The sequence below is a fragment of the Bombina bombina genome, chromosome 7 (genome assembly GCF_027579735.1).
Source record: "Bombina bombina isolate aBomBom1 chromosome 7, aBomBom1.pri, whole genome shotgun sequence".
NCBI classification, from domain to species: Eukaryota; Metazoa; Chordata; class Amphibia; order Anura; family Bombinatoridae; genus Bombina; species Bombina bombina.
In genome coordinates, this window is record NC_069505.1 from 346,350,422 (window position 1) to 346,363,964 (window position 13,543).

A 13,543-nucleotide genomic window follows, 5' to 3' on the forward strand; every position below is an offset into this window, starting at 1 on the left:
ACCTAGAGAACAAAGGAAAAATGATAAGAGTAAATTAGAAAGTTGCTTGAAATCGCATGCTCTATCTGAATCATGAAACTTTAATTTTGACCTTTAAATGCTGGTGCACTGAGAATATCTAGCTATACTTCACATGCATGTGCAGAGAAAAATGCTAACACCAAAACAATGATCATTTTTACTAGAAACGTTTGCCAATGTATGTATATTGTAAATATGTTTCTATTCCCAGATGTAATTCATTTATGTGCATTTCAATACTTTTAATGCTTTTAATACTATAATGATAAGCGCCATTCCTCTGCCCACCATAGTCCTCAATTGATTGACAGATGATGAATCTGAAATCCACTAATCGTTGTTTCCCCTCCCTCTTCAGCCCCTTTGCACAAACGTAAAATATAAAAAATGATTCTGTAAAAACCTTTTTGTTGGGCATTTCCCTAAACATATCAGTTCTTTTACATTAAAAATAAACAAAGTCCCCCCTAACAGTAAAACCCCCCACCCACCAAACCCACCAAAATAAAAAAACCTGACACTAATAAACCTAAACTGCCGACTACCCCTAAAGGGGAATTATTATGGGCATTGCCCTTAAAAGGGCATTCAGCTCTTTTGCAAATTGCCCAATAAACCCTAATCTAAAAAAACAAAAACTCCCAAAAAATTTAAAAAAACCTAGCACTAAAGGTACTCACGGTTTCAGAACTCCGGCGGAGAAGGTCTTCTTCCAGGCGGGTCCATCATCTTCATCTACAGCGAAGGCGGCGCCGAGTGGAGGTCCGGAGCGGTCTTCCCAGATGTGGCGGTCTTCCCAGATTGCGCAGAGCGGTCATTCTAGATGAGGCGATCTTCTGCGGCAGTTATCAGCAGCGGCGGTCCTCGGTGGTGGCGGTCCTCCGCGAAGGCATGGAGGTTCCTCTTCATGCGATCGCCCGCCGCACACTGAAGATTGAATTCAAGGTACTCCATATTTATTGGGGTACCTTGCATTCCTAATGGTTGAAATTTTCAAAATCAGTCAATAGGATGAGAGCTACTGAAATCTTATTGGCTGATTTGAACAGCCAAGAGGATTTCAGTAGCTCTAATCCTATTGGCTGTTTTGAAAAATTCAGCCAATAGGAATGCAAGGTACCCCAAATTGATTGCGGTACCTTACATTCAATATTCAGTATACAATGGACATTGGATGAAGAGGAGTCTCCATGCCGCCAAGGCCACATCTGGGAAGACCACTCCGGACCTCCGCTCCACCCCACCTTCGCTGTGGATGAAGATGATGGACCCGCCTGGAAGAAGACCTTCTCCGTCAAACTTCTGAAACAGTGAGTACCTATTTGGGGCTTTAGTGTTAGGCTTTTTTTGTTTTGTTTTGTTTTAGATTAGGGTGTATTGGGCAATTTCAAAAAGAGCTGAATGTTTATAAGTGTAAGTTTTTTTGTTTTGAATGTTTATTAGTGTAAGTTTTTTTTTATTTTGGGGGGGTTTACTGTTAGGGGGGACTGTTTATTTTTAATGTAAAAGAGCTGATTTATTTAGGGCAATGCCCTACAAAAAGCCCTTTTAAGGGTTATTGGTAATTTAGTATTAGATTATGGGGTATTATTATTTTGGGGGGAATTTTTATTTTTATAGGGGTATTAGATTAGGTTTAATTTTATCATTTTGGATAGCTTTGTTTATTTTTTTCTGTATTTTTACTTTTTTATTTTTTGTAGCTTGGGGGGTTAAATTTTTAACACTTAGGGGTATATTTATGAATGTGCGAGCGGTCATGATACGATGTATTGAATCAGTGGTCGGTCCACAGCACTATGTTAAAAAGTTCACTTTATTGGAAACAGATAAAACAAAGAAATTGATGTTTCAGGGTTGCCCCTTTAATCATACATTGGTATGATTAAAGGGGCAACCCTGAAACAACACTTTCTTTGTTTTATCTGTTTCCAATAAAGTGAACTTTTTAACATAGTGCTGTGGACCGACCATTGATTCAATGCATGTTATTTGGAGAGTTGGGCAGATACTCTCAGGTCTTCACAAGCACATTCCACCTGGAGCTGTAACACTGTGGGTTTATATGACATGATACAATGTAGCGTATCATGTCCGCCACACATCGATAAATGCCGACAGCATACGCTGTCAGCATTTATCATGGCACCAGCAGTTCTTGTTCAATGCCACCCCCTCTAATAGGTGCAACAGAACCACATTATCTATTTTGTTGTGTCCTAAGAGTGGAAACTTTAGGACCAGTGATCACATACAAGTTAAATTAGCTGAGCGGGCCTTGGATTTTAAAAACGATTCGCGGGCGCGCTGTCTAATCACAGCACGCCCGATCGCGCCATTGAAATGAATGTAGCTCGCTCCTACTCTGGTTTGGTAGCGGGAGCGAGCTACATTCATTTCAATAGCGCGATCGGGCACAATGTGATTAGCGCTTTTATAATCCAAGGCCCGCTCAGAAGATCCTGGAGCTGAGAAATGCTAAATCCAAGTTTGGTATAAAATATCTCGCAATGCTTTTGTTTTTGCCACCTGCCACTAAGATAATGCAGCATTATACAACGTTATTTTATAAGTTTACTGTCCCTTTAAGTACAATTTTAGCTATGAATTTTATAGCATTATTTAAATTATCATTTTGATGAGGATTTTAATGTGATATTGTTAATATGATTTTTAATATATACTTTCATTTTTACATTGTACTGTCAATAGATCTTTAAAAGTGCTTTTTTCTTGAACTCTATACTATACTGTAATGTAATTTATGTCTCTCTGTTGCATACAGAAATGTAGGTTACGACCCTTAGCGAGATAAACAGCTTTCAAGGTGAAATTTGCCTTAAGAGAATCCAGAGAAGGACAATGTAGTACTAATGAATCTTTTTAGAGAATTTCACCTGAGCTTTAGAGAATTGGTGCCACACTGTTTTTTTCCGTGTGCAATTCTGATTGATTGGATTAAAGTTTATGTTACATGTATTAGATTGGAAGGTAGAAATAAAAGCATTATATATAGAAACCTTAGTTTAGCACCACATATTGAGTCATTAACCTTTAAAATTAAACATTAAAAATTTAATCTGCACTTAATGCTTTATTCCTAAGAAACCAAAGTGTTATTTAAGAATTTTACTAAAAATTCCTTACATAGAATAGAGATCCAGGGGCTGGTCCAGAATCTTTTGTGCTGATGCAAACAGATTCTTCTCCTTAATAATAGATGGAAGGTTTTCAACACATTTTGAATTAAAGAGACATTATACACTAGATTTTTCTTTGCATAAATGTTGTATAGATGATCCATTTAAATAGTCCATCTGGGTTTGTTTTTGTAAAAATGTATAGTTTTGCTTATAACAATAACATTGTGCTGATTTTCAGACTCCTTACTAAGTCCCACAGTTTTAGATGTATACTGATGTATACAGACTTCAGACTGCTTCTGTTTGTATAATTAGTCTTTTCATATGCAGGGAGGGGGGGGGGCTTCTGCTATCAGCCCCTTCCACTGGGTGTCCCAGGCTAATCTCAGCAACAGTATTAAATTAGGAGCTTCTAAGTAAGTTTTTAAAAGGTTTTATACTGGATGTTCATATCAGTGTCTGTGCATATTATTCTTTATAGTAGTGTCTATTACATGCAGTTAAATTAAAATTGGTGTATACTCCCCTTTAATATTGATTTTTCTTGGAACTCCATGTTTGTCAGAGTCAAATGCAACCACAAAATTTAGTTAGTTAACCTCTGTTAAACAATATATAAGTTGACTCACAAAAGGACAATATCTACTCAGTAATGCTATGCGATTTCCTGCCCATAAATATGTTATGCTCTGTTATGTTTGTTTGAAAACAACTTTCCAACTTAAAATAATTCAAATATATATCTTCACAATATCATCCAGATTTCATGTAGACTACAATCTTCTGGTACAAATTTCCACAACAGCTGGAGAAGAATGGAGTAAAACAGTATTTGTACTTCATTACCAGCTCTCAAGTTATAGAGAATATGTTGATAGATCTGTGTTTATTTCAAGTATTTCTAACATTTCAGTGTTTGTAACATAGTAACATTGTAGATGAGTTTGAAAGAAGACAAAAGTCCATCAACCTATACAGATCCTACATGATCCTACATGAAGCTGCAAATTGAACTTACAGTAATACAATTATAAATTACTTTTGGCCCAATGTTTTTATCTAAGCCATTTTTAAATTTATGTAAGATACTGGCATTCTTTACCTACTTAGGTAAAAAATAACAAGAGAACAAAGCAAATATGATAATGGAAGTAAATTGGAAAGTTGTTTAAAATTGTATGTTTTATCCAAATCATGAAAGTATCATTAGTAGTAACAGTTTTCAGTTTGGGACTATTAAAAAATAGTCCCAAACGGAAAACTGTGACTACTAATACATAAAAACAGTACATTGTGTTTCTTAGCCTAAATTGACTAGGTTAGTTAGGTATATAATCCCCCAGATGAATATTTAGATTTTATACATATAATTTTATACAATTATTTATCAGATTTAATTATATTCTTAAAATTATTTAATGCTGCTCCAATGAGAAACTTTCGTGATTTCACACATGATTACATTGTATTTTACATTATTCTGAAATGGCGGCACCTTTGTTTACACTTTTAAATATTTTAATGTGTCGCCACTGAAGATCTGGCATGAGATTGTGACGCCATTTTAATGGCAGCAAAGTTGTTTTTACATTGTATTGACATTTCATTGTGGCATCGCTTACCATTTTTTACATTATTTTAAATCTATCCTATGCCCAGTTGCCGCAAATACAGGTGGACAGGTACCCTAAATGGGAACCTTGTCTGACCGTGAAATGATTATAGGGCTGTATGCCACATGGAAGAGTTAGGTACAGTAGTCAAGGTAGTGGTATATATTTATATATGGGTAGATAAATAAAAAATATAAAAAGACACTAGGGTCTCCATTACTGTTTTCATGCAAAAACTTTAAATTCAACCCTTTTATATTTTGCCCTTCTCTTACAATCAATAAGAAATATGTTTGAATTCAGATCCCCCTGCTTTAAATGTAATATGTCCACAGCATCTGTATTTTTTTAAGTTAAGTCATTGCATTAAAAACAAATTTATGACAAATAATATTTTCTCTGGATTTAGTGGGGGATTTCACATGGGATTTTAGAGACCCACAGGCAAGAATTAAAAAATGATATCATACAATAACATAGCATAGCAACTAAGTGATTTATAATTGATTATGACCAACTTATATGATTGTATTTTTTTAGATTTTTTTTCCATGTTCATAAAAATATCAATTTATAATGTGCAATTAACCCTTTACTGTCTTAATTGCAATCATAAATGCGCATTAGAGCTTTATATCTTATTTGTATCCATGTCTCATAGTTTAAAGTTTGATTTGTGCGCTATGTTTATCTTTTTTGTTAAAATGAGAATGCACAAAATACTTTAAAGGACCAGGAAATACAGTAGATTTGCATAATCAACAAATGCATAATAAAAAGACAATGCAATACCACTTCGGGGTAGTTTTAATTAAAGGCTAGTGGACATGATTTGCTGTAGCAAATCATGTCCGCTCGACCTTGCAAAATGCAGACAGCATACGCGGTCAGCATTTATCATTGCACAAGCATTTCTGGTGAGAAGCTTGTGTAATGCCGTCCCCTTCTCACTGGCGGCCGCTAGCAGGGGCAGTCAATCATCCCGATTGTATCGTATCGGGATGATTTCAGTCCGCCACTTACGACCTCTCCTTCTTAACTTCCATTTCAAGCGGACCTGAAACAATGGGGCTCTAAAGCAGCATCCGCTTATTCTGAACTTCAAATGACTAGTAGATTTTTTTCTGACAAACTTCAAAATTACATCTATTTACACTCCTCCTGTATCATGTGACAGTCATCAGCCAATCACAAATGCATATACCTATATTCTGTGAATTTGTGCACATGCTCAGTAGGAGCTGGTGACTCAAAAAGTGTAAATATAAAAAGACTGTGCACAAATGAATAACAACTATTACTATTCAGCTGCCGATTTGGTTAATTCCGAGAGCAAGTGCTTAAAAAGCGCTTTGAGTCCCACTGGGAGAAAGGCGCTATATAAATACTAGTTATTATTATTATTATTATTATAAAATGTGCTATATATTGTATTTATACAAGTTTTGATAGAATTATGTAGAATTATAAAAAATAGAAGAGCAAAACAATTAAAAAGAAGTGGACGAAGAATAGAAGAGATCTGCTTGAACATGCAGTTGGATTTAAAGGACCATTTTAAAATCTGATGGGAGCTTGCTTACTGCTAGTTAAAAGACAAGATTGTAAAGCCACCGAATAATTTGAGTTAATTGACAGACCCTGCTCTCATGCAAAAGCAGGGGGTGGCACTACAAAAGGATGCAAAAACAAGGGGACAATTTCCCTAGCATCAACTGATATTACCTCCGCCTGGATAAAGTTTTCTACTTCAGAGGAAACATAAGATCGCCCAAGAGTCAATGATCTACACTTCTTTATATTGCCAAGGGCTTTATGTATGATCATGTGCCCTTCAAAAGTCATTTTAGTTGGCCAAGGAACATGAATACATTTTTCCACCATCTCAAGAGTTGCTTCTTGTGGAGGTTTTAGAATCATTTCCTCTGTAAATCTCCTATTATTGTACATCCCTGTATCTGTCACTCAAGGATTGGCAAATGCTTTCCAATCCTTATTTAAAATATCAGATGCTCACAACTGTTCCTACTTCGAATGGCAAGTGAATGTTTGGCCAGCATTCTAATTTAAATTTTACACTTAGCTAATATTTAAAGGGGCATTTTTCTCCCATTTAATGCTTTCCCACTTATCTGTTTTACCTCTTGGCGTTTATTAAGTTCTTTAGAAATAGATCCTTTATTTTTATTTTGTCATTTGAAATATCTTCTTACGTGTGAAACTACCACCTACACTGAGGTGAGAAGGGTGAGAAGGGTACTAAACTGTACATTTTCAGTTCCTCTAAATATTGTGATTTGTATATAAAACCAGAGATAATGAGGCCTTTGTGTATATAGAGAGAGATAACAAAAAGAGATCTACTCTCCCTGCAAGCTTAGCCCATTTAAATGAGCTGTGATTTCAATGTGAAAATATAAATATTTCATATACAAAATTAAACTTAAAAAGCAATTTCCCATACCTGTAATACTCTGCATCTGATTTAACAAGTCACTGGAAACCAATGTTATAGTATACTGTCCCTTTAATGGTATGGCCTATTAACTATTGATAGTAGTGTAAAGCATTAAGAATCGACAATAGGGTGTTACATTTAACTACTTTGAAGGATGATGCTTTTAACATAAGTATATGAAACATAACATTTGACACAATTAAATGTATGATTTTGATGTATTTTCTCAAAAACTTCAGTTTTCAAAAATTTAAAATTTAACTTAAAGGAAAATAGCAAAATAGCAAAATGAACTTACAGTGATAACCTTAACCCCTTGTACCCTGTACGTCGCTGGTCATTAAGGGTTTTTCAGGTCATAGTAGCGCGGGTCTATTATGACCTCCCTTCTGGCTGCAGGCTTCCTGTAATAACGCAGTCTCATCGCTGGCGGCTAGAATGCGCTATAAAAAAAAGCAATCCCTATTTAAAGACCAACTACATACAGGGAACATCACTGGTCATTAAGGGGTTAAGGTGAATTTTAATTCTATAGACTTTGTTTAATATTTTCTCATTCCCACTGACAACTTGTTATTATTATTATTATTATCGGTTATTTGTAGAGCGCCAACAGATTCTGCAGCGCTAAACTTGTCTAAAAGCATCTGTTTCAGTGCTCAAAAACACTGGTAAGAAGAGCCAATAGAGACTAAACTTAGGCTCGCCGGAAACAGAAGTTCTGCTCCCTAATCTTTCCACCTGCTCTGAGGCGGAGGACAGAAATCAACCCGATCGAATACGATTGTGTTGATTGACATCCCTTGCTAGCGGCCGATTGGCCTTGTTGTGAACTGCTGATGCAATGATAAATGCCGACAGCGTATGCTATATCGGATCATGTCTGCTCACACCATAGTAAATAGGCCCCTTATTATTTAGTAACAACATGTTATATTCACCTCACTAATAGCAGCTCATTACGGCTGGTCACTACATCCACTAGGGAGTTTGTAACCCCAGCTGCTATAACACCAGTTTCTATTACATATGCACCAGTATTCTAGCACATTACCCATAACCAAGTTGTCTCAGTACCCCAACACAGCTGTTAACCCTTCCTGCCCTGTCCCAATCCCTCCACCCACTACTGGTAAGCAACCCTAACAGTACTGTCCTCCCTCCCTCCCCACTATTATTAAAGTTAACTGCCCTGTCCTGATCCTTAACCCTAATCAGAAACCATTGTCAGTGAAATCCCAACCACACCTAATGGACCCAAGCATGAGACCCCCCAACCACAAACTGTCTCTACATGATCCCCCACCAGTAAGCCAAAATTACAACAACAAAAAAATTTAGTTACAAAAACTAACCTACCCTTAAATGCTCTTATCTGAAATCTGGTGAAAGTATCTTCATTAACAAAAAAACAAAACAAAAAAATCCTTATTGATTAACCCATTTACCCAATCAGATGGGTAGGTTTACTGTCAAAATTTAACCAACCAACCAACTAATTTGATTACTAAACTGGTAAACCACAGGACTTTTTACTTATATTGAACACATTGTTTATTCTATTGGAGTTGCTGAAGTTAATTTTAAAGTAAAAGTTGTGGTTAATGGTCACAAGATATGGTTGGCCTCTGATCTTTCTATGGTTTTAACACTGTTAATTAGGATTAATTGGGGCGATTTATCAAGCTCCGAATGGTCTAAAAACCGCTGCTCCATAATTTGTCCGCTTGCTCTGAGGCCGCGGATAGAAATCAACCCGATCGAATACGATCGGGTTGATTGACACCCCCTGCTAGCGGCCAATTGGCTTGCGAATCTGCAGGGGACGTAATTGCACAAGCAGTTCTGGTGAACTGTTTGTGCAATGATAAATGCTGACTGCGTATGCTGTCGGCATTTATCGATGTGCAGCGGACATGATACGCTACATCATATCATGTCCGCTCGCACTTTCATAAATATACTCCATAGAGTGGTGTTCATGTATTACACAGCTACTTTATTTTCTGTCAAAGGCTGGTTAAGGTAAACCACAAGTGACACCCTTATAATGTGTGGGAACTGATAGACTCTGGAATGTGTCCAAACATTGTCAGATTTGAAGACGTTAAATCAATATTTAATAGTTAAAGGAGCATTAAATAGAGTACAATTATATAATCCATGAATGCTCAAAAAAGGCAATAGCATTTACTGAGAATATTAAATAAGCAGATTTTTTTTCTGTGTAAATTTAAACGGCGAGATTACGAGTTCTGCGTTAGCCTTAAAAAGCAGCGTTAAGGGGTCCTAACGCTGCTTTTTATCTAACGCTGGTATTACAAGTTTGGCAGGTACAGGTCTACCGCTCACTTTTCTTCCGCGACTCGAGGCTACCGCAAATCCCCTTACGTCAATTGCGTATCCTATCTTTTTAATGGGATTTGCCTAACGCTAGTATTACGAGTCTTGGAAGAAGTGAGCGGTAGAGCCTCTACCTCCAAGACTCCAACCACATAAAAAAGTCAGTAGTTTTATGGGCTAACGCCGGAACATAAAGCTCTTAACTACAGTGCTACAAAGTATACTAACACCCATAAACTACCTATGAACCAGTAAACCGAGGCCCCCCCCACATCGCAAACACTATAATAAAATAATTTAACCCCTAATCTGCCGACCGGACATCGCCGCCACCTACATTATCCCTATGAATCCCTAATCTGCTGCCCCCAACATCGCTGCAACCTATATTATATTTATTAACCCCTAATCTGCCACCCCCCAACGTCGCCGCAACCTAACTACACTTATTAACCCCTAATCTGCTGACCGGACATCGCCGCCACTATAATAAATGTTTTAACCCCTAAACCACTGCACTCCCGCCTCGCAAACACTATAATAAATTTTATTAACCCCTAATCTTCCCCCCCAACGTCGCCGCCACCTACATACAATTATTAACCCCTAATCTGCCACCCCCAACGTCGCTGCTACTATAATAAAGTTATTAAACCCTAAACCTAAGTCTAACCCTAACCCTAACACCCCCCTAAATTAAATATAATTTAAATAAAACGAAATAAATTTACTATAATTAAATAAATTATTCCTATTTAAAACTAAATACTTACCTATAAAATAAACCCTAATATAGCTACAATATAACTAATAGTTACATTGTAGCTATTTTAGGATTAATATTTATTTTACAGGCAACTTTGTATTTATTTTAACTAGGTACAATAGCTATTAAATAGTTAAGAACTATTTAATAGCTACCTAGTTAAAATAATTACAAAATTACCTGTAAAATAAATCCTAACCTAAGTTACAAAAAACTAAAATACAATTAAATAAACTAAACTATAGTACAAAAAAACCCACTACATTACAAAACATAAAAAAATATTACAAGAATTTTAATCTAATTACACCTAATCTAAGCCCCCTAATAAAATAAAAAAGCCCCCCAAAATAATAAAGTTCCCTACCCTAAACTAAATTACAAAGTAATCAGCTCTTTTACCAGCCCTTAAAAGGGCTTTTTGAGGGACATTGCCCCAAAGTAATCAGCTCTTTTACCTGTAAAAAACCCACCCGATCCCCCCTTAAAAAAACTAACACTACCCCCCTGAAGATTACCCTACCTTGAGCCGTCTTCAGCCAGCCGGCCACAAATGGGACAGAAGAGGACATCCGGACCGGCAGAAGTCTTCATCCTATCCGGGCAGAAGAGGACATCCGGACCGGCAGACATCTTCATCCAGGCGGCATCTTCTATCTTCATCCTTCCGGAGCGGAGCGGAGCCATCTTCTATCCATCCGACACGGAGCCATCCTCTTCTTCCGATGTCCTAAGGCCGAATGAAGGTTCCTTTAAATGACGTCATCCAAGATGGCGTCCCTCGAATTCCGATTGGCTAATAGGATTCTATCAGCCAATCGGAATTAAGATAGGAAAAATCTGATTGGTTGATTGAATCAGCCAATCGGATTGAAGTTCAATCCGATTGGCTGATTGGATGAGCCAATAGAACAGCAGTTATGAAGCAGCGGTCACAAAGACCGTTGCTCCATAACCTGTCCGCCTGTTCTGAGCAGGCGGACAGACATCCCCGGAAATCAACCCGATCGAGTACGATCGGGTTGATTGACACCTCCCTGCTGGCGGCCCGTTGGCTGCGAGTCTGCAGGGGGCGGCGTTGCACCAGCAGCTCTTGTAAGCTGCTGGTGCAATGCTGAATACGGAGAGAGCATTGCTCTCCGCATTCAGCGAGGTCTTGCGGACCTGATCCGCAGTGTCGGATCAGGTCTGCAAGACCTTTCTTAAATAGGGGCCATAATCTGAATTAGTAAAGCCAAATTAGACTTTATTGTCCTTTTAAGTTAAATGTGCATGGGTACATCTCAATTTTAAATAGCAGCATGTTTGCAAAATAATTCCATTAGAAAAAATGCTTGTAATAAATGTTTTGCAGGGGCATATGCACATATGCTCCAAGGGCCTGTGCACCAGTATTCAAACAGCTTATATATCACAAATTAAAGGGACAGTCTAGTCCAAAAAAAACTTTCATGATTCAGATAGGGCATGTAATTTTAAACAATTTTCCAATTTACTGTTATCACCAATTTTTCTTTGTTCTCTTGGTATTCTTAGTTGAAAGCTTAACCTAGGAGGTTCATATGCTAATTTCTTAGACCTTGAAGGCCGCCTCTTAAGAATGCATTTTAACAGTTTTTTTACCACTGGAGGGTGTTAGTTCATGTTTTTCATATAGATAACACTGTGCTCATACACGTGAAGTAACAGTTACCTGGGAGCCATCACTAATTGGCTAAACTGCAAGTCTGTCAAAAGAACTGAAATAAAGGGGCAGTCTGCAGAGGCTTAGATACAAGATAATCACAGAGGTAAAAAATATATAAATATAACTGTGTTGGTTATGCAAAACTAGGGAGTGGGTAGAAAAGGGATTATCTATCTTTAAAACAATAACAATTCTGGTGTAGACTGTCCCTTTACGTCTTCACAGAAACAATACACCCCACTTGCCAGCTATCTGAGCTGGAATACTGGTGCACGCCCCTCACTGTATATGTACGTATGCTGCTGAAAAACACTAATACATTTTACTAGAAGCATTTTTACTATTTAAGGTACCTTTCAAAATGCTTCTATTCAAAACTGAAATTCACCCATGCGCATTTCAATTTTGACCTTTCTATAATAAGCAAATTGCAAAATTAGATTGTACAGATAGATATTTTTAACATAAAAATGTATTAAAAATGGCATAAATATATTTCACAAATATATTTCATATGATTTATGAAAGTAATAGATCAACATCCCATCTCTGTTAGGTATTTGTACCTGTCGCATACCTTTTACATTCATTTGCTTTCCTTGTTGCACACATTTCAGATTGGCTGAAAAACAATGTTGTGTTTCCTACATAAAAGAAAACACGTGTATTGCTGGAATGATTGCAGCTAAGGAAGATGGAATCTGTCTATCTGCAGAGAATGATTCATGTGAAAAATCATATTTTAAGGCAAGTAATTGTGGAATTACAGCATTTTATTATAGATTTTAAAATGTTTCTAGATTGTCATTAAAGGGACACTGACCCCCAAATTTTTCTTTCGTGATTTAGATAGAGCATGCAATTTTAAGCAACTTTTTAATTTACTCCTATTATCAATGTTTCTTCTTTCTCTTGCTATCTTTATATGAAAAAGAAGGCATCTAAGCTTTTTTCTTGGTTCAGAACTCTGGACATCAGTTTTTGATTGGTAGGTGAATTTATCCACCAATCAGCAAGGACAACCCAGGTTGTTCACCAAAAATGGGCCGGCATCTAAACTTACATTCTTGCATTTCAAATAAAGATACCAAGAGAATAAAGAACATTTGATAATAGGAGTAAATTAGAAAGTTGCTTAAAATGTCATGCTCTATCTGAATCACAAAAGAAAAAATTTGGGTACAGTCAGTGTCCCTTTAAGAATGCACTGAAATGTTTTTTTTTTAGCTGTAGTATCTTTTCACAATACAGTTTCAGTAAAAAGGATAATTGAAGCAAAATTATAGATTGTTGGTATTAGAGATTAAAGGGACACTAAACCCAAAAATGTTCTTTCATGATTCAAGTAGAGAATACAATTTTAAACAGCATTCCAATTTACTTCTATAATCTTACTTCTACTTTACTTCTATAATTAATTTGCTTCATTCTCTAGATATCCTTTGTTGAAGAAATAGCAATGCATATGAGTGAGCCAATCACACGAGGCATCTATGTGCAGCCACCAACCAG

The 13,543-nt window shown here is 36.7% G+C and overlaps 1 protein-coding gene across 1 annotated transcript in view; it reads left to right on the top strand.

Annotated features, from left to right (window-relative positions):
• LOC128666417 (fibulin-2) overlaps positions 1-13,543 on the top strand; it is a 282,635-nt gene that overhangs the window by 161,642 nt on the left and 107,450 nt on the right. Inside the window, exon 4 of the mRNA XM_053721016.1 lies at positions 12,649-12,778. Coding sequence (XP_053576991.1) covers positions 12,649-12,778 — 130 coding nt within the window. The remainder of the gene's footprint in view (positions 1-12,648; positions 12,779-13,543) is intronic.